Source organism: Antechinus flavipes, chromosome 5 (assembly GCF_016432865.1).
Source record: "Antechinus flavipes isolate AdamAnt ecotype Samford, QLD, Australia chromosome 5, AdamAnt_v2, whole genome shotgun sequence".
In the NCBI taxonomy this organism is placed as follows: Eukaryota; Metazoa; Chordata; class Mammalia; order Dasyuromorphia; family Dasyuridae; genus Antechinus; species Antechinus flavipes.
In genome coordinates, this window is record NC_067402.1 from 47,179,805 (window position 1) to 47,200,983 (window position 21,179).

General features: G+C 36.2%; 1 protein-coding gene across 1 annotated transcript in view; it reads right to left on the minus strand.

Annotated features, from left to right (window-relative positions):
• CDK14 (cyclin dependent kinase 14) overlaps positions 1 to 21,179 on the minus strand; it is a 545,438-nt gene that overhangs the window by 356,498 nt on the left and 167,761 nt on the right. Inside the window, 2 exon segments of the mRNA XM_052000624.1 lie at positions 2,210 to 2,304; positions 12,278 to 12,523. Coding sequence (XP_051856584.1) covers positions 2,210 to 2,304; positions 12,278 to 12,523 — 341 coding nt within the window.

A 21,179-nucleotide genomic window follows, 5' to 3' on the forward strand; every position in this document is an offset into this window, starting at 1 on the left:
GGGAGTAGGAGAGGGGTCCCATTATCACCAAAGGGCAGAATCTTGGCAACATCAGCACTGACTCTGCTCCCTTGACTTTTCCCAAATATCATGCATGGAAGCAATTCTGATGAATGGTGCTAAACTCCCCTCTCCTACATATACACTCATATTCATTCTTTCTCTCTCTCTCTCTCTCTCTCTCTCTCTCTCTCTCTCTCTCTCTCTGTTCTCTGTCTCTCTCTGTCTCTCTGTCCATCTCTCTGTCTCTGTCTCTGATTCTGTCTCTCTCTCTCTCTCTCTTCTCTCTCTCTCTCTCTCTCTCTCTTTCTCTGTCCATCTCTCTGTCTCTCTCTGTCTCTCTCTCTCTCTCTCTCTCTGCCCATCTCTCTCTCTCTCTCTGTTCTCTCTCTGTGTTCTCTGTCTCTCTCTGTCTCTCTGTCCATCTCTCTGTCTCTGTCTCTGATTCTCTCTCTCTCTCTCTCTCTTCTCTCTCTTCTCTCTCTTTCTCTCTCTCTGTCCATCTCTCTGTCTCTCTCTCTCTCTCTCTGTTCTCTCTCTGTGTTCTGTCTCTCTCTGTCTCTCTGTCCATCTCTCTGTCTCTGTCTCTGATTCTCTCTCTCTCTCTCTCTCTCTTCTCTCTCTCTCTCCATCTCTCTCTGTCCATTTATCTCTGACTCTCTTTCTCTCTCTTTCTCTCTCTCTCTCTCTCCTCTCTCTCTCTCTCTCTCTTCTCTCTCTCTCTGTCCATCTCTCTCTCTCTCTCTCTCTCTCTCTCTCTCTCTCTCTCTCTTCTCTGTTCTCTGTCTCTCTGTCCATCTCTCTGTCTCTGTCTCTGATTCTCTCTCTCTCTCTCTCTCTCTCCATCTCTCTCTGTCCATTTATCTCTGACTCTCTTTCTCTCTCTTTCTCTCTCTCTCTCTGTCCATCTCTCTGTCTCTCTCTCTCTCTCTCTCTCTGTCCATCTCTCTGTCTCTCTCTCTCTCTTTGTCTATCTCTGTGTCTCTGTGTCTCTCTGTGTCTCTCTATCCATCTCTCTGTCTCTGTCTTTGTCTCTCTCTCTCTCTCTCTCTCTCTCTCTGTGTGTGTGTGTGTGTCTCTCTCTCTCTGTCTCTCTCTCTTTCTCTATCTCTCTGTGTGTCCATCTGTCTGTGTGTGTGTGTGTGTCTCTCTCTCTGTCTATCTCTGTATCTCTGTGTCTCTCTGTGTCTCTCTATCCATCTCTCTGTCCATCTCTCTGTCTCTGTCTCTCTCTCTCTCTTTCTCTCTCTCTCTCTCTCTGTCCATCTCTGTGTCTCTCTGTCTCTGTCTCTCTCTGTGTCTCTCTATCCATCTCTCTGTCTCTGTCTCTGTCTCTCTCTCTCTCTCTGTCTCTCTCTCTCTCTCTCTCACACACACACACACACAACACACACACACACACACACACACACTCCACCTCCTACTCTACCCCCCCTAAAGTCCTTGGTACTATCAACATCAGAAATGACAGGGTTTCTTAATGGAAATACCAATGAAAAAGACATTCTGTCTCCCGGGCTGCCAAAACACTTAAGACCCATAGGATCGTTGTGTCCTCCTGTACTAGAATGTGAGCTCCTTGAGATCAGGGAGTTGCCCTGCTTTTCTAGTTCTGTCTCCATTTGTCTGCTCATATTAAGCACTAAAACACAAATTAGAAACAGATATAGATAAAGATATATATAGATATAGACAAAGACATATAGTCATCTTTCAAATTTATATTGTCTCAATTTTATATTTTTCATTAGTAAACTAAAGACAAAGAAAAAGAACAAAATATTAGGGAGGGGAATAAATAACTTTCATCCATTTATATTGTTGTAGAACCTTTTCCCACTTCTTGCCTCACTTTCTGTCAGCATGGAACTGAATGCTATAAATTTATAGAGACCAAGCATGGCCAAAGAAGCAGTATGAACAAAGACTTCTCCCATCCTATTTTGCAGAGATGTGGGGACAAGGTAGCAGTGTGAGACACTGCATACAATGTCTCCCTTCTTAGATATGTTACTTTCACTGAACTACTTCTGTTTTTTTTTTTTTTCTTTGCAATTTTCTGGAATAAGTAAGGAAGAGGGATACAGAGAACAAGCAATATTAAAAACTAACCAAAAAACACTTAAAATTGTTATGATAAAAGAAATTACCAATATGTTATCAGGTAAGAGGCAAATTAGATATAAAGTTCACAAAAAAGAACACTTACTTGCTTTTTCCTTTGTACACAGTGGCATAAGACCCTTCTCCCAGTTTCTCCAGTTTTTCATAAGAGTCAGCTTTTCCAAATTTGGGACTTGTGGGCTAAACAAATGAGAAAACACTCTTTAGAAAAACACTAAATTTATTTTAAGGATAAAATTGAAATAGGCAAATTCCATAATAAATGAAATTATCTCTTGTAACTTGACTATATAGTCTATATTGCCTTTAAAGCAAAAATATTTAATGGGTTGTTCTTTTTCCCAAGGATACAGCATTCAAAAGCCTGCAAGTGGTTGTCAATTTCAATCACTTGTTTAAATCACAAGAATCATTCAAAGAACTATTTGCCTCATCAATAATAGGTTTTGTTTCAAATGTATATGTTAATTATCATCCTGAGCAGATCAAGAAATTTATCCCCAAAGCTTTAATTCAACAATTTTTTTCTTTATTGTACATTAAATAGATCTCTGTAGATCAGAAACACATACAACAACAATGTCATTCAATGGACAAATATCTGTCTGCTCCAGTACCATGATGGGTGATCAGTAGTGGACTTGTTTTGTAGGGTACAACAGAAAATTGAAAAACTTGTTTACCAATAATTTGTTTACTTGTATGAAAGTGTGTGTGAGTGTGTGTGTACGATGTAATGTGTTGAAACTCCCAATTTTGTTTAACAGAACTTTTTTTTTAAGGAGGGACAGGGAATTAACCAGAGCCAACACTGCAATCAACAGAGATTTCTTAAAGATATCACAATGATATAGAGTATATGAAGCCTTATGACAATCATGAGATTTAATCTTTCACTATATTGCTTCCATTCAAGCCATCAAGGAATTATTTTATAGTTTGTTTACAGTACATTTGGACATCAATTACTTTCCCATCTCTGCGCTTATTTTCAACACTTTCTATTTTTCCATTACCCAGTTCTTTACCAGACACTATAAATTGTCTTAAAGACCTTCTTAGGACCAGCAATATGCCTTATTACTGGTAATGCTGTGCATTCCTTCCCTATCAGGTAGACTTCTGTACATGTACTAGGCTGGCTATAAAACACCCAAGTGGAACCGAAAGATCTTAAAGAACATTTAGATAACATAATATGAAATTATAGTCACCAACCACACATAGCTATGGTTGAATCCCATTCTGACAACAAGGTAACCCATTAGAATAAGGATGACTTTTAAAAGGAAGATTAAAAAAACAACAACAACAAAATAAAAAAGAAACTACCTTATCTTTTTAGCTTGTCCTAAATATTCCAAATGTGGATTATAGTTCTCAGTAATGATTGCTTCAATAGACAAATTTTCTTATTGAGAATGGGAAATCAGCAGAAACAGAAATTATGAAAATGCTGCTTTTTAGGTAAGAATTATCAACCTAACCCCAACTAAATGAGGATAGGTAATAGGTAGATGCAGTGATAGTAGCTGAAGAAAACTAGGAAGAAAGATGGAGGCAGGAGGAGTGGGGGGAAGGGAATAACAAAAAACAAAAAATATGAACAATTCTGGAAAACCTCTGCTTTACTGCCCTATCCAGTGATCCAACCAGCCACATCTCCATCTGCCTGCTGCTGCTGACTTAGTTCACCCCTACCTAAGATCTGGAGCTTCTATCCTATCATGGAGTGTTTCAGGATCTAGTCTCTGGGAAAGTGTTGTTGTTTAGTCCCTTTTCAGCCCTGTTCGCTTTTCATGATCCTTGGAGTTTTCTTGGCAAAAATACAGGAGCAGTTTGACATTTCCTTCTCCAGCAAGTTTTACAGATGGGGAAACTGAGGCAAATAGGATCACACAACTAATAAGTGGTGAACCTGGATTTAAACTCCCAAAAATGCTTTTTCTCTCTGTCCCAATTTACTAGGCAAGTAAAATCCATTCATCTTTGAATATTAGGAACCAGGGCCAAAACCAAACAATTGATGATAAAATACCATCGGGTCCATAACGTCTGATACAAGATCCTGCTTCAGCTTCGGGTCCCATCCATCCACCTCACCATCGGCTGGTCAACCCCAGTTTCCATCTGCCAACAGCCAAATTCACCCCGTGAATATTCCCCATGGATGGTATCTTCTCCCACTGAAGGCAAGGTCTCTTCTCTTTTTAAAATATATTTCTATCTCCAGCATTTACTATACTCCCTTCGCATATAAAACTGACTTAATAAATGTTTTTTTTTTACTCAAGACTTGTATGAACTGATACAAAGCATAAATAAGCCAAACCAGGAGAGTCTGTGTTTATATAGTAAATGAAGAGTACAGTAACATAATGGAAAATACATTTGAACTTGTGAGCCACATTTCTCACCTCTTGGCCAAGTAGAGACATACTAGAAGTAAAGAAGAAGGGAAATATCTTCAGACATAGTCTATGGGTGAATTTGTTTTATGTAATCATATTCTTTTTTTTTTTTTTTAAGGAAGGTTTTTATTTTGAGAGGGGATGAAACAGGGGAGAGATCATTAGTGTTAGGAGGCAGGGCAGAGAGGGTCAAAAAAGAGTAGATGGGGAAACAATGCTAATAAGGCAAAAGTAATAAGAAGGAAATAAAATGTTTTAAATCATTTTTGAAATAAACATGGATCATATTCATGCGTAGAATTTCATGACAAACATAGCTTATACCATGAACCAAAACTTCTTTGTGATCCTTTTAACTTTAAAAAAAGAAATTAGAGTTTTCAGATCTGTGATGTTATGCTTATAGAAAATATATTACTTAGTCATGTCCAACTCTTAATGACCCTGTGGATCATACTGTCCATGGGGTTTTCCAGGCAGATACTGGAGTAGTTTGCCATTTCTCCAATGCATTAAAGCAAACAGAGGTTTTTCGGAGTCACATAGCTAATAAACATGTGAGGCTATATTTGAACACAGCTCTTCCTGACCCATTGATCTATCCACTGAGACAATTAGTTTCTTAACTAAAGGACTACTGATACTTCGTCACAATCAAATAAGATCAGTCTTAGAAAGTTGCCTAATTTTTTTCCTTTTTGGTCTGAGTTTTCTTATGCAACATGACAAATATAGAAATATGTTTAAAAGAATTGCACATATTTAACCTATACCTGATTGTTTGCTGTCTTGGGGGAGGGAGCAGTAGGGGAAAAAGGGAAGGAGAAAACACAAAGTTTTATAACACAAAGTCTTATAAAAATAAATGATGAAAAGGATCTTTACATATATTTTTGGAAAAATAAAATAATATTGAAAATTTTTTAAAGTTGCCTAAAAGATACCCAAGACACTGAAATGTTACTTGTCCAGGATCACAAAGTGAATGTATTATAGGCATTTTGAGACCTTTCCTCTAATTCATTCCATGGTTCTACTTGGCTTCCTCCTCTAAACTCTTAAATATTTTAATATCTTTAAAACATGAACTACTTGTAAAAATTATGTTAGTCTACTCATTCAACATGTTTAAAAAATATATACCTCTTCTTCATTTTAATAAACCAGTTTTCAGAGAATATTGAATTTGTGGAATCGATTAAATAGAACACTACTTCACTTTACAGAATCTGAAGCCTCAGATTTCACAAATTCAGAGAGATGATTTATTATATGGCAGAAGCTACCCATACCTAGTAAAGGATAATATTACAACTTGTATCTAACCCAATCCACCCCTTCTTCAAAAAGTCTTTGCTGGGGGAGATTATAGAAGGAAGGGAGGGAGAAAAAAATCTGGAACACAAGGTTTTGCAAGGGTAAATGTTGAAAATTATCTTTGCTGATATTTTGAAATAAAAAGCTATTATTAAAAAAAGAAAGAAAAAAGAAAAAGTCTCCTAATTCTCCCTGACTGAGATTGCTCATGCCTCAGATTTCTTCCTAGCACTTGCTATGTATGGGCCTCTCCTTTGTATATTGCCTAATCTGAATTATCAGTATATAGTTTATCCTCCTTGTTCGGCTGTAATGCCCTTTAAGGAGAATATCCTTTCATTTTTGTAAAAGTTATATGAATTCAAGGATTGAGTTGGGGGCTTTGGAGGCAAGGAAAAATGCTTATCACTTGGGAAATGATCTCACATAATGAACTCAAATAATTCCCAAAGTGCTACAAAACACTCATAATGTCACATCCAATATACCACTCCCCTTACCATATACTGTTGTTGTTTGCCTTTCATTCTTGAAGAGGATCAAGGACACGGTTGATGCTTTGAGTATAAATTGGATTTAAGTGAGGCAGAGTTGCCCAAAGTCAAAAACCTCCGATTATATCCTATCCCTTAGACTCCTCCCACCCACTCCTCACACTTCCTAATAACTTTTTTTTTTGCCAAAATTGTCATTTTAATACATATATTAAAAAATGTTACTAGTGTTTTAAAAAATCATCTGATTTAAAATGGCAATTTCGGCAAAAAAAAAAAAAAAAAAAGCTGTTAGAAATGGGGTCACAAAGAGTGATTCAACTGAAATGACTTCACAACACAAAAGTGGCAACAGAAGCTAAGTTTCAGTGGGAGGATTTGATTGCCCTCAGAATCATGGGGCTTTGATGGAACATACCAATTCCAGGGTTAACCATGTAGCCCTCTTAACCTACCTTTTCATGACAGCCTATCTCCTGGTGAGATGGAAAAGGACAAATTTAACAAATGCCCTGGGAACACATTTTAACCACCACAGATTATCAAAAAAGAGAGAAAACAGGATATAATGGATGAAAAGTACACTGAATTAGGGATCCAGAAAACAGAGTTCTAATCTACTACTGATGCAGGCTGTGATCTCACAAAGTTGCTTTACCTACCTGGTTTCAGTTTTCTCATCTATAAAATGATTGATTTCTACTGTTCCTGTCTGATCTAAATGCTGTGAATATACCAAGAAAGCATGGAAGTCTTAATCAAGAGTCCAGAAACTTGTCTGTATGACTTTTGCTAATACATCTTGATAACTGCATATCAAAAGAATTGATTTCCCTTTGTAATTGTATGGTGTTTTATTTTTAATTTTATATATTTAAAAACATTATTCTGAGAAACGATCCATGGGCTTCACCAGAATGTCAAAAGCATCCATAAACATTAGAAAAAAAGGTGAATTCTTGATGATATACAGGAGATTAGAAACTGTGGATATGAAATGAAAAATGATCTAAAAAGAAATAAATAATGTCTTTTTAGAACAAGATATATTTCCAAAGAGTTTCATTAAGAAGGTCAACCTTCTTACCACCTTAGCAATAAACAATCCTGGCATTATATTCAGTTTGGACCACCTGTTTCCTCTTTCAGAAACTCCTGAGATACGACTCCTAGACTGAACTGAGTCAAAGAAGATTTAATGGAAAATTACATTTAGAATCACCTGACTATCCTTGTGTGAGCTGTGTGGGTTCTGTTCTCATGCATTTTTCATCACCGTCAAACAGCTTGAGAATGTCACACTTTACCATCACATTCCTGAGCCCAAGTTTTAAATAGAAAAATTTTAAAACTACATTAAACTTCAATATGAAATGATCTTCAAGGGAAAAATATTATGTTCACAGTTCCACAGTAAATTATTTAAAATCAGAAAGAGGAGTCTATCTGTTTAGTGAGGTACTTCGAAAGGAGTAACTTCAGCCTAAGGAAAACCTCACGATGACAAAAGAACAGGCGCCACAGAGCCCTTTAATCTTCTGAAGAAGTCAGTGTTCCAGCCCCCAAAACAGGAAACTTCCAGTGACCCTAATAGGAATCCCTAATGCATTATTATCTAAAGGAGAGAAGATGTTTGGTCTATAAAGGAAAGATGCCTGTTGAATTAAACTGACAAGTGTTGATTGGGTTTGAATTCAGAATTCAGGGCTTTGAATTTCAATCTTGGGTCCACTATTTACTACTGAAGTCTTTGGGTCTCTGGGTCTCACTGAACTCACACCTAAAATGAAATCAATGGATTGACTATCTGCTATTTAAGGGCTTATGGCATATAATCTCACACTGCTAAGGAAATATGCATATGTGTGTAGATATTGATATATCCATATATGTATGTTTTTACATATATATTCATTTGTTTATGTACGTATATACATATATGTAGTATATGAATTTGGGCCATCATATAGATGTTCATATAAACATTGTGTATAGGGGTATGTATGTGGATGTATATATATTTATATACACATAATGCGAATTACAGATTTTCATTTGATTGCATTTCACAAGAGTTGATGTATTTAACAAAGAACCATTTCATTCAAAGCCATGTTTAAGCTTTATTGCTTCAACAAAAATAAAATGAGAAAATTAGACAAATGAGGAAATATTCTCAGGAAAACACCCCCACTCAACCAGAGGAAATGTTCAAAATTGCAATTGATAAAATGCTGATGGCCCAAAGTACTCTATTTATCTAATTAAATGGATTCAGATGCATTAACTGCTCTAGTTAAAGTACATTCCATTAACACTGATGTGTCAGAAAATTAATATTTTGCCACATGTCGTGGTGAAAACAATCAATTTTATTTGTCCTGTGAAACTGGTATGTAGGCGTTATGGAAATCGACTCTAATTTCCAGATCAATCACACAAACTACTAAAAAAATGTAAAATATCCTTGTAAAAGTTATCCTAATCTATAAAGAGTACCTCGGAGATGCTAAAACAAGCATGTCCATGTAATCTTCTAAGCCGACCTTCTATTCCCATGTGCAAAAGTGTATCTGACTTCATTCTGAGCTACAAAACGTTAACTGCACAGGAACATCTCTGGAGTGCAACTATCCTATCCTTTTAGGCTAAACAAAGAAGGAAGGCTCAAGATGGCTCAAAATGGGAAGCTTTCCTTCTGCGCTTTTAAAATACAACTTTCAACTTTTATTAGTCCATTTCTGACCTTCTTGGAAAAATGAGGAAATTCTAAAAAGTCATGCAAACAAATAATTATAACTGAACATCATTTTAGCTCCTTGAGGAGAATATTATATGAATAGAGAAGAAAATGTCATGGACAGGCATTCTATTCAATACTTCTTTACTTAACACTGCACGCTCAGGATATTAGGAATAAAAATTGAAGAATAAATGGTAAAAAAAAAAAAAAAAAAAAAAAGAGAGAGAGAGAGAGACAGACAGACAGACAGACAGACCAGTAAGAATACTAGCTGTCACTAACGTTGCAGAAATACAGCATGTTGTAAAAGGAGAGTACTTTTTTTTCCCTCACAGTAAAAGAACAGGAAACTCTTCATTGTCTACCCCAATGGAAAGAAACCTTAGTATAGACAACAGAAATGTAGCTAATTCACCCACTGGAGTTGAGCTTTAGTTCTGATCCTTATGTGATTGGATTGAAGTTCCCTGTGGCTAAGTGGTCTGAGCCCAAGCCCTGGATATTCTAATACAGAAGCCGCCCTCTTGGCTCTGACCTATAATGGAACATTTACTAAGTGCCAGAGAAGGTCTAGACCCAGGAAGACTCATCTTCATGCATTCAATCTGGCCTCAGTCACTTACTAGCTGTGTGACTCTAGGCAAGTCACTTAATCCTATTTGGGCAAGTCACTTAATCCAATTTGCCTCCATTTCCTCATGTGTAAAATAAACTGGAGAAGGAAATGGCAAAGCATTCTGGTATCTTTGCCAAGAAAACCCCAAATGAGGTCGCAGAGTCAGACACGACTGAAAAGCGACTAAACAAAGAGAATTCTGTCATCTCTGAAAGTTCCACTGCAGACAGCGCAGAAAAGTCCTTAGAAAGGAAATGAATTAAATAAATGGAAGAAATTGGGTATAAACACAATAATACTCCTATCATAAAAATGGGGTCACATGGAGTTTTAGAAAAAAAATTATTTTCACTATATTTGGAGTCATAATTCAAAATATGACCACAAATGATTGAATTTCTCAAGGTCTTATTTTTTTTCATCTACAAAATGACAGAAGGGACTATCTGGTCCCTTCTTTCAACTCTAAATCCATGGTCCCATGATTCTCTAATTATTTTACTTCATTTAATCATTTTTAAAAGGCTAACTGAATTATACATGTCAGTTTTTGAGTTAAGTGCCATTTTAAAACATTTTTCAAAACATTTACTTTGGGAAAAATCATCATTAAATTCCAGTACCTGGCACATGATAAGTATTTTAAGCGTTTGTTTGTTGATTGATTAAAGGATTCTTTCTTAATAAGGTTGAAGGACAAGAGGGTGATTACCTATTGTAGAGATTAATATTTTTGCAGTAATAAAACCCCATTATTCCTTGATTTCACAAAACCCCATTCTAATCTGAACTATACAATTTTTAAAGTTAATGCTTTTTTTTCCCCATATTACCACCACTTGAGATTACTGATGACAGTATAAGAACAGCAAACAAATTTCTGAAAACCACTGAGCACTCAAGTTATATTGTAAGTTCCATCCTTGTACTGCATTTCTAAGAATGGCTTAAGAGTGTGTCAATTCAAATAAAAATCACAATTCATTGTGAATTCCCTGGACTTTACAATACTATTCACTACTTAATAGCTTTCTCAATTCTGTAGGGGAAAAAAGTATAGCCAAATGGTTTGACCACATAGTGAACAAAGAAACTTGGATTCCTGGAGATCAGATAGAAGAGTCTGAAAATGATATCACATTTCAGATTCAGCCCCAAACATATGGAATGTGTATGTATATGGCATTTGTATAGTCTACTCTATTTGGACCCTATGCAGATTTAGAAAAAATAGGCAAAAACTCCACAACAACAAATTTCATCTCAATAAAAAAAGGACTTCTTACTGTCCAAAAGCCAGCCAATTTGGTCTTGAGAAACAGTGAGTTCTCTCTGCACTGGAAGTCTTCAAAGCCAAGGATAGATAGCCAATTGCCAGGGATATGGTAGAGAAGAAGCATGCATTCCACTTTAGGATAGGCTGTTCTATGTGACCTTATGATTAAGATTTCATGAAAGAACAAGTGATTTTAGCTCTAGTAGAAAATGTCAATAGAAGGCCTCTCTTCACTTTCAACAGTTTTTGAAATCATCCAAAAGTTCATCATTCGAAATAAAAGCATCTCTTTACTGGGTGTGTAAAGAATGAAATCTTCCAAGGTTTCAAAGGAAAGTTGCAGAGCTATACACCACTCCGTTACCTGGTCTCTTTTTTCCTATCACACGTGAAATTTCTATTAATATTGGTGCAAGTTAAAAACCCATCATTTAAGGGAAAGTTGGCTTTGGATTCTAAGCTCTTTCAATTCAATAATGAAAGTCAAGTTTGAAAAAGTCACTGTGATGAAGAGGAAAGCTTATCTTTGCCAAGACATTAAGGCCAGCACAGATACCAAGGAAAAGCTAGGTAAGTTAGCAAGGACAAAACTATCTACAAGAGAAGCCCACTGTCCTTGGAACCCTGTTCCTACCATTCAAACCTCACTGGACCTCATCTCCCATGTGTCGCTGACCCATCTTTCAGTGGAGCCCTCTTAATTCCAATTTTCTCTGGTCTTTCTTTTTGCAGCCCCTACAGCAGAAAAACCTGCACTCTATCTCTGGTTTCCCCCAGGTGACTAGAAGGGATATTGGATTCCATTCTAATCTAACCCCCCATTTTATGCATGAAGCCAGGAGATCAGGAGAGAGGTTCAGTGATTTGCCAGGCAGTAATAACAGGGAAAAGATTCACATTCAAAACAGAACTGTGATTTTTGGTTGCCCATCAATTCTGGTTAATCCCCCATTCCCTCCAAGAAGTTCTGATCCTAGAGCATTCATATTTGAGAATTCTCCAAAGGAAGACAAACAGAAAGCAATCCTTGGAAAACAATTTCTTATAAGCTCACAAGGTGATAATGAATAAAGCATCTTCATTTTCATTGCTATTTTTCTCCTAAAACATTATAAACTCATTATCAGTCAATAAACATTTATTAAGTGCCTACTATGTGCCAGGCACTCTGCCAATGCTGGAAGAAGGCAGGATAATGAACTCTTAATACCACCAGATTCCCTACACAGCTTGCTATCATGAGCATTTTAGTTTAATACTTCTGTTGATAGAGATAACAAGGTATTCATTACTCACAGAGCTGGGGCTAGAATGCCGGCGAACTTTGGGAGATTCCTTCCCACTGGAGGAGGATTTGAAGTTAATGCAAGCATTGTTCTCAGAATGTACCCTCTTTACTTGAGTGGCAGGTTTCTCAAAGGGGTCGAAAGTGCTCTGTGTCCTCTGAACTCGGACTTTCTTGTCCTCAGGAATTGTGTCCAGGGGTTTGATTACTGAGTCCATTCCTGGGCAGTTCCGTGTAGACATCTTTGTGACACATATCTGAAAGAATAAACAAATTAAATTTAGTATTCCTCAGTGTTGACTTTTTAATAGGATGGTGGACATGAAAATAGTCTCAATTTCTTGAACAATTAGCAGTATTGTTTAATTAACTGATATGCTTGAAATTTCAAACTTTTGTTTCCTCAATTATTTCATCTTTCACCCATCACAATAGAACTAAATATTTTGATATTATATCATTTAAACCAATTCAACCCAACAACATTTTTTGAATAAGCAAAGCATATGAGGCACTATGACTTTCGGCAATGGGTCACAAAAATAAAATGAAAAATATTCACTATCCTTGAGAAACTTATATTCTACTAATAGGAAGAGAGTACTTAGATATAAAAACAATTTGAACAAAAGCATGAAGGTGGGTAAAGGAATGCCAAAAATCAGGAGAGCGAATGCCCAGTGAACAGTAAATATTCATATATGGCAGGATACAAACTTTAAGTTTATTAAATTTTTTCCATAGTCATAATTTGAAAAATTATACTAGCCTACAACACAATAAAAATAAAATATTTTAAATATATATATATATATATGAAAGTTAAGCTTAAAGCCAGGAAAAAAATGATTCAACAATTAAAGATGTCATGAATAGATAGGCAGCCTTGTGTATTGATAGAGGTAGGTCTTCCAGCAGAGGCTCAATAACTACTTGTCAAGTATGTAAATATTAAGGAATTCTTTCATCTATGAGTTGATCAAGAATGTAATTGAGGATACGTCCAAATCTAAATGCTGTATTTCTAGGTTCTATTATAATCATTTATTGTTCATTCACATAAAGACAAAGACTACTAAATCAGAAAGCCAGTAAAATCTAAAATGTAAAACTCAAGTTAGAAGAAAACACAATGTATATGCTATTATCAGAGTTTTAATTCATCCTCATTGAAAGGTTGGACTTGAACTATGGTACAGATGGCTTACCATCTGACTACAATTGGAAAAATTTCTAAACCATTAAGAAGTCACATGTCATTCCTAAGGGGGAAAAATAGAGAACTGAATTCATGTATTATAATTATTGCCTAGTTAGGGAGAAAAAAATAATATGAACCAGTAAACAGACAAAAACAAAAAAATCTCAGTAAATATCACCAATTCTAGGTATACCCAACTGTTTCCATTACAGGAATGGAGAGCTTCCAGCCAACCCCATGCCAGATTTAATCTTGTTCTTGGATAGATAGTACTTTGCTTACTGCTGCTGAAGCATAAAGAATTATTTCCATCCTGACTAAAGGCTCTGCTCAAAAAATGCTGATTGGAACAACTGAAACATTAGGAATAATTGGGGGGGGGGGGGGGGAAGTAAGCACATGAAATAGTGTAGTGACCACTGGTCTGAGATTCAAAAGACTTCAGTCTCAGCTGGCCAAGTACTATTCTGTACTTGTCAGTTTTCCCAGCTATAAAAATGAGTGGATTGATGAAGGTGGTCATTAATTCCAGCTTCATGACTCTATGTAATCCACAATAGATAGTTAAAAATCTGATTCTCTTCTACTAAACTATTCTCTTTCCTGTTTCTTCCTTTCTTTCTTTTTGTCTGTTTTAACATCCTTTGACATTCAACTCTCTCTTCTTTCCTTTCCCACCATTACCATTATGTTTACTATTCCCCTTTTTAAATCCTAGTACTCTTTTAACTCTGATGGTTAGGAGAGTTCCATGGATAGCGTGCTTGGAATCTGTACAGATATGGATTAAAAGCCTGCCTCAAACATTCACCAGCTTGCCCTGAAGAAGTAACTGTCTCAGTTTCTTCATCTATGAAATGGGTAAAATAGTAGCACCTAGCTTTACAAAGTTGAGGATCAAAATACTAAGTGATTTTTTTGCAGGCCATTAATAAAAAGTTGAATCATATATACTTAATATTTATTATATTTTAGTTTTATAATCCTTGAAATTGGTAGACAAGAACAGAATTTTGACTGAGTAAAGATAAGAATTTAGTGACTCTCAAAGGATGAGAAGTCACTGCATGAGAGAGGTTAGAGAACCTGAAAGTGGTGATGGAGAGAAAATGGTACCTTCCCCATCTCAAACCAATGAGTAGGGGAAAAGAAGTGAAAATTCAACTACTGTTAGTTAGAAAGGGTAGCCAGGGGAATCCTATCATCAGTAGAGACCTAGCTCTCAGTAAGAATCAAAAGATGAAAGGGGATAAAGGAAAAGATTTAAGATGAAATCAAATTTGTTACTTTCAGAGCATTTATTCCAGAGGACACAATAGAAGGGGTGGCTAGCTTCAGTGTGGCACTGGAAGGGATGAGGGATTCGCAGAGATGGGAATAAGGAAGCAGGCAATAGGAGATAGAGAAGGAGGCTTGTAGATCCAGATGGATGGGGAGAGTATGACCGGATGGTTATGTTATGGCATGTCCATGCTGAAAACCCTCACCTGGTCTATCTATACCTGCCCAGCTCTCTTCCTATACCTCCCTTCCCTTTGGTGGGTAAGGTCCCTGAATTCTTCAAAGTAACTGACGATCTCTTCTTTGCCAAAGCCAATGATCTTTTCTCAGTCTTTCCCGTTGTTAAGGAGACCAGCATCCTCCCCGGTACCCAGGCTGGGTGAATACCAACCTAGGTGACATCCACATGTTGCCAAAGCCTGTCAATTTCACCCCCTCTGATACTGACTACTGCTGTAGGAACCTAACATTTATGCCTAGTCTATTACAACAGCCTGCAAACTAGTCTGCCTGACACAAGTTTCTCTCCCCTCCAGTTCATCCAGTTCCCAATGTGTGCATCTAGACAATTCTCCCCTGTCCATGGCTCAGTAAATTTCAGTGGCTTCCCTGAACCCCCAGAATCAAATATAAAATTCTCTGCTTTCATAACTTACACCCCTACATATAACTTTCTAATCTTTTTAAATATTAAAATAATCCCTCCCCCTCATTTACTCTGTGAACCGGAGGCACTACCCTCCCTGCTCTCCTTCTAACAAAATACTCATTAACTTCCCAATTCCAGATATTTTCTCTGGTTATTTCCAATGTCCAGAATATTCTGCCTCTTCTTCTCCATCTCTTGGCTTCTCTGGCTTTCTTCAAGTCCCAGCTAAAACCCCACTTTCCATAGGAAGCCTTTCCCAACCTCTGTTAATGCTAGTGCTTTCCCTCTTATGATTATCAAGCATATACTTTGTTCTACATAGTTGTTTGTATATTTCTCCCCTATCAGACTGTGAACTCCCTGAGATCAGGGAATGTCTATTTCCTCTTAATATCCACAATGCTTTGGTACAATGTCTGACACACAGCAAGAGCTTAATGTTTACACAGACATCCTTGAGTCTTAAAAAAAAAAAAAAAAAATCCAGAACACTAAATTATTTTATGTTTCACTGGAAAAGGGTGGCTAAGTAGTAGGTTCTGGGGTATTTTGTTTCTTTGTTTTAATGTGTGATTAATTCTACAATAGAAAAAATATTTCACATCTTTGGTGAATACAGAATAAAACATCAGCAAGTAGGAGAAAATCTATGCAAGTTAGTGAAATCAAAGGCTTATTTTAATTAAATATCAAGTAGCCAGTTTGTCCTGAATTCTATATCTGAACTGCTCTTTACAAGTTGAATTCTAATTAATTCGAACCAAAGACACATTAGTTTTTCTTCATGCAAGATATCTGGTGAAGTTTTCTTTTAAAAATACTATAGAAATCTTCACAATTGTGAAGAATTTTTTTAAAATTAGCCATAGGCATGATCAGTATTTTATCGAAGTAATAGCTTATACTATATATTCTTCTTGCCATATAAAGACAATAAACTTTCCTTTAATTCTGTTTTTTAAAAAGTATTCATGAAACATTAAATTTGATAGGATACAAAAAAATTTGGAATAAAAATAGCTAGTGTGAGCTAGTCTAGTCACACTAAAAAAACAATGTCAAAGTATAATAGAGGAGTCACTAAACTATTTATACTAATTGATCAAGACATATTCTTACTGGACCTACAATTCCAAAGATGATAAAGGAAGAAGGAAAGGTCACATTTATTTAAAAAATATTACATAGTGCCCTCTCCCCTCCTTTTTGGATAAGGTTTTTAAACTTTATAGATTTGTCATCATCATTATTATTATTACACCTATACAGGTATAAGAATAGTAATAGCAAATATGACTGAAAAATCAAGAGCCTTGATCAACATCACAGGTCAATATGTCAGAAGTAAGATTTGAACCTTGATCTTCAGCACTGCAAAGCTAGCTCTCAAACTGCTATATAACAAATCTGATACCAAAAAAAACAACCAAACAACACTATGAGAGAATGAATATCACAATTTCAAGAATGGCTGAACTATGATGTATGAATGTAATGGAATACAACCATACCATTAACAATGATGAAGATAAAGAATTCAAAGAAATGTAAGAAGATTTGTATTAAGTATCATATCAAAATAAATAAAACCAAACAAAAGTTTTATACAAAACTATGATACTATAAGGGAAAATAGCACCAAAATATATTAGTTTCTGATTGATGAAATGACCAATGTTGACTCCAGAGGGTGAACATTTAGTTTAACACACCTCTTTCTATTTGGCAAAGACTTGTTAGAATGGATAGATAAATAGATGATAGATAAATAATGACTAAGATTTACACTTTAGATCAAAATCAGTCCAGTCATTGTCCTTGGGCTCAGATGTCCACTCCTATCAGCCACAGGATCAATGGGTAAATTTGCTAAAGGAAGGGAGAAAAGTGGATGACATGTGGCAGTCTGATTTTGGATAATCCTAGTTTTTAAAACATGGGGGCATAAGTGGAAGGGATATAATTCTCTATTGTCAGTTATTCATAAAAACTCAAACTCTTATTCACACTATAAATTAAACACCATTTTCCCATGGTACACACTCGTTCCCAATTCTTCACCCATACCATCATCACTGATGCCATTGTGTTCCTGGTTTTTCACACTTTAAAAATCATCTTAGATTTTATTCACTTCTTCCCATTAATCAAGTATAAAGTTTTGCCCAATTCTTTCTGTCCTCTTGTATCTCAGATTTGCACACCTAAAGCTATAACCCCTAATCTTGATCTTTACCATCCTTTCCCTAGATTGCTAAAGCACATCTCTTTGGTTCCTTTCACTGCCATTCTCCAAATACTTTTCCCTTCTACTGGAACACTGTCCACAAATCTAATTTTGACATGAAATTTCCCTACTGAAGTACCTGCAGCATCTACTTTAATGCTTCAAGACACTGAATCTAAACTGGTCTGGTCTTTGGGGATTTCCACATTACCACTCTCATTTCTTGTTAGCGCTTGACACAGAGTTCCCTAGCCAAACAAATCGACTTGTCACCTTTGTTATAAGGGAAATGGTAAAATAAAAAAGGTTAATTCTGTGACTTCTGAGAAGTGTTGGAAAGAGGGTCATTCAGGAAACCTGATATCCAGGTCTATCACTGAGCTCTTCACCTTGTACAAGGTTAAGCAACCTTGTATTTTAAAAGTAGGTGAAACTAGCTGATTTCTAATTTCTAAATCAAATCTAAAGGCATCTGAAATTCACCTAAGTCAAATCTAAAGGTATCTGAAATTCATGACCCTTGCTATTCTCCCTATAATCAATTATCTTCATCCTACCCTTCTCCTTCTGATCATTCATGTCTCACACTTCTATCAAAATCTTTCTTAAACCTTACCTCTTTTCCAAGGGACTTTTCCTTATCAACCCCTTGCTAGTATGACTGCTCTACCATCTTATTCCCCACTCAATGTTTAATAAATGTATAATTAAATATTAAAAGTTTACACAAAGGTCACATTTCGGAGTAGATACAAGATTCATAAACTTGATTCCTGCCTAACCTTAGGAAGTTTACATGTAGCAGGGAAGGATAGGTTTATGTTTACAAATAACCATAACACAAATAGAATGGAGTCTGCATAGAAAAAAAAAGGAAGAAAAGATAATTTTTAGCTGTAGAAATTCAAGAAGCTTTGTGGGTGTTAGGTCGTAAGAAACAGCATTTCTATATTGATAAAGAATCATTAGTGAGACTAGGTGGGACAAGTGAATAAATTCCAGCCAAATGAGTCTCTGTTTGCATTTCACTGTTGTTGTGTTTTGTTTTGTTTTTTTAACAGAATGCACAAAGGAAGCATGTTCATGTGTATGCTTTAGTACATCTGTACTTCACTGGTTTAAAATTTCAGAGATCCATATTTTAAGTGGTATTGGTACTCAATCTACAAAATAATATAACACCTTGTCTTGATAGTCAAGGCTTTACAGAGCAGCCACGACAGGAGAAAAGATCACTCCCTGGAAGGTGAATTTTAATTAGGTTGCTCTAGGGTCAAATAATCCAATATAGGACCCACACAAAGAAGATTTTATACTTTGGAAGAATATGTCAGTACTTAGCACAGGGCCCCCGCACATAGTAAGAGTTTAATGAACGCTAGCAGACTGACTGTCTGCATTCCCATTCTGGGAAACAACTTTAGAGAACACAGAAGCATTTGTAAACCACGAGCAGGCCCTTGAGTAAGACTTGAGTGAATAACTGTCTTCCCATATAAACTAAACATGGTGTTTAACTTTAATCTTGAGGTTAAGGACATTGTTTTTCTTTTCTTCTTCTTTCTCTTCTAGATCCTAGTGCTAAAAATTCAACATCTATGGGTACCTGACAAATGGCATTAATTTACTCAGGATTCTGAGCATTCAGTAGGAAGTCTAAACCAGTGTCCCTTGACTTATTGTAATGTGTTCACAGCTTTCAAATATTACCTCCTCCTGATAAACAGTAATACAGCCTAATTACACAGGATGAAAAATTGAAACAAACAAAACCCTAAGAAATTCTGCTAAAATGGTAGACACCCTGAAGCATTGGCTACCTTTCTTTCCTCTTGTTACTTCCATACCATTTTTTTTCACATAGTAAGTACCCAATACATGTTTGGGGAAATAACATGTTTGGAGAGGGGGGCAAACAAACCACCTTAGCCCTGGAAGGGGAAAGAAGGCAGCACCATGTGCTCTTCAAGCTAAAACTCCATTGCTACTTTGAACATCATCTCTTCTTGTACCCTGAAAATCCAGGGACACAACCCAAAAAAAATCTTGGGAACAGTGACATTAAAGAAGAAGCCTTAACATCTGCTTACCCACTGTACCCTAAAGATCACGGCTTTTCCATCTGACTTGCAGCTAAAATCCTCCCTATGCTGATGTTCTAATTAGAACAAGAACTTCTTGAGAGCAGGGACTATCATATTTCTAAATGAATTCCCAACACTTTGCACATATAACAGCTAAACAAATGTTTTATTCATTGATTTATTTTCAGATTAAGAAATTAAAGCCCTTTCTAGACACATGAAAAAAATGCTCTCAATCACTATTAACTAGAGAAATGCAAATTAAGACAACTCTGAGGTACCACTACATCTCTCTCAGATTGCTTAAAATGACAGGAAAAGATAATGATAGATGTTGGAGGGGATGTGGGAAAACTGGGACACTAATACATTGTTGGTGGAACTGTGAATGGATCCAACCATTCTGGCGATCAATTTGGAACTATGACCAAAGGGCTACCAAACTTTGATCCAGCAGTGTCTCTACTGGGTCTGTTAGGTCACTCCAGTATCTGGAACTGACAAGAAATCGAAAACTGAGTGGATGTCCAACAGTTGGGGAATGGCTAAATAAGTTACTGTATATGAATGGTATGGAGTATTATTCTTCTATATGAAATAAAGAGTAGACTGATTTCAAAAAAAAGCCTGGGGAAGTGAAGTGAACAGAACCAAGAGAACACTGTACACAGAAAACAATAATGTGATGATCAACTGTGATAGACTTGGTTCTTCCATACAATGAGGTGATTCAAGGCAATTCCAGTAGCCTTGGGATGGAAAAAATCACTTGCATCCAGAGAGAGAACTACAGAGACTGAATGTGCATTAAAGTATAGCATTTTTATCATTTTTTTGTTTATTTGCCTGTTTTTTTTTTTTTGGTCATTTTTTCCTCCTTTGGATCAGATTTTCTTGTGCTTGATGACAAATATGGAAATATGTTTAGAAGAATAATTGCACATGCTTAATCTGTACTGGATTGATTGCTGTCCAAGGCAGAGGAAGCGAAAGAGAAAAATTTGGAACACATGGCTTTGCAAAGGTGAATGTTGAAAACTATCTTTGCATGCATTTGGAAAAATAAAATTCTATTTTTAATCTATCTTTAAAAGAAAGCATTTCTGTCTAAGAGGAGATAGATCAGACTGCCCTTTATTGAGATATTTTTCTAAGGGAGGTTACCTTGTAGCCAAGTGAGAGTGAGATAGATAGGAAAAGTGGCAACAGAAAAGAGCAATAAATGTTTGACAAATGTTTGTTCTGTTTTCTCTCTTTAGCTTCACTATTCCACAATGCAAGCATGAAGCATCCCTATTAAAAAGGGGAAAAACTTCACATCCTTCAGATACATAAATACTACTCAACAAACTTCAAAATAAACAAAAATATTAAAATTAATCATCTCAGCTGAACTTCAGCTGCTAAATCCTGGTTTCAGATATCGGTGCTCTTAGAACTACAATAGTCCCCACACTGCTCTCCTTATCTC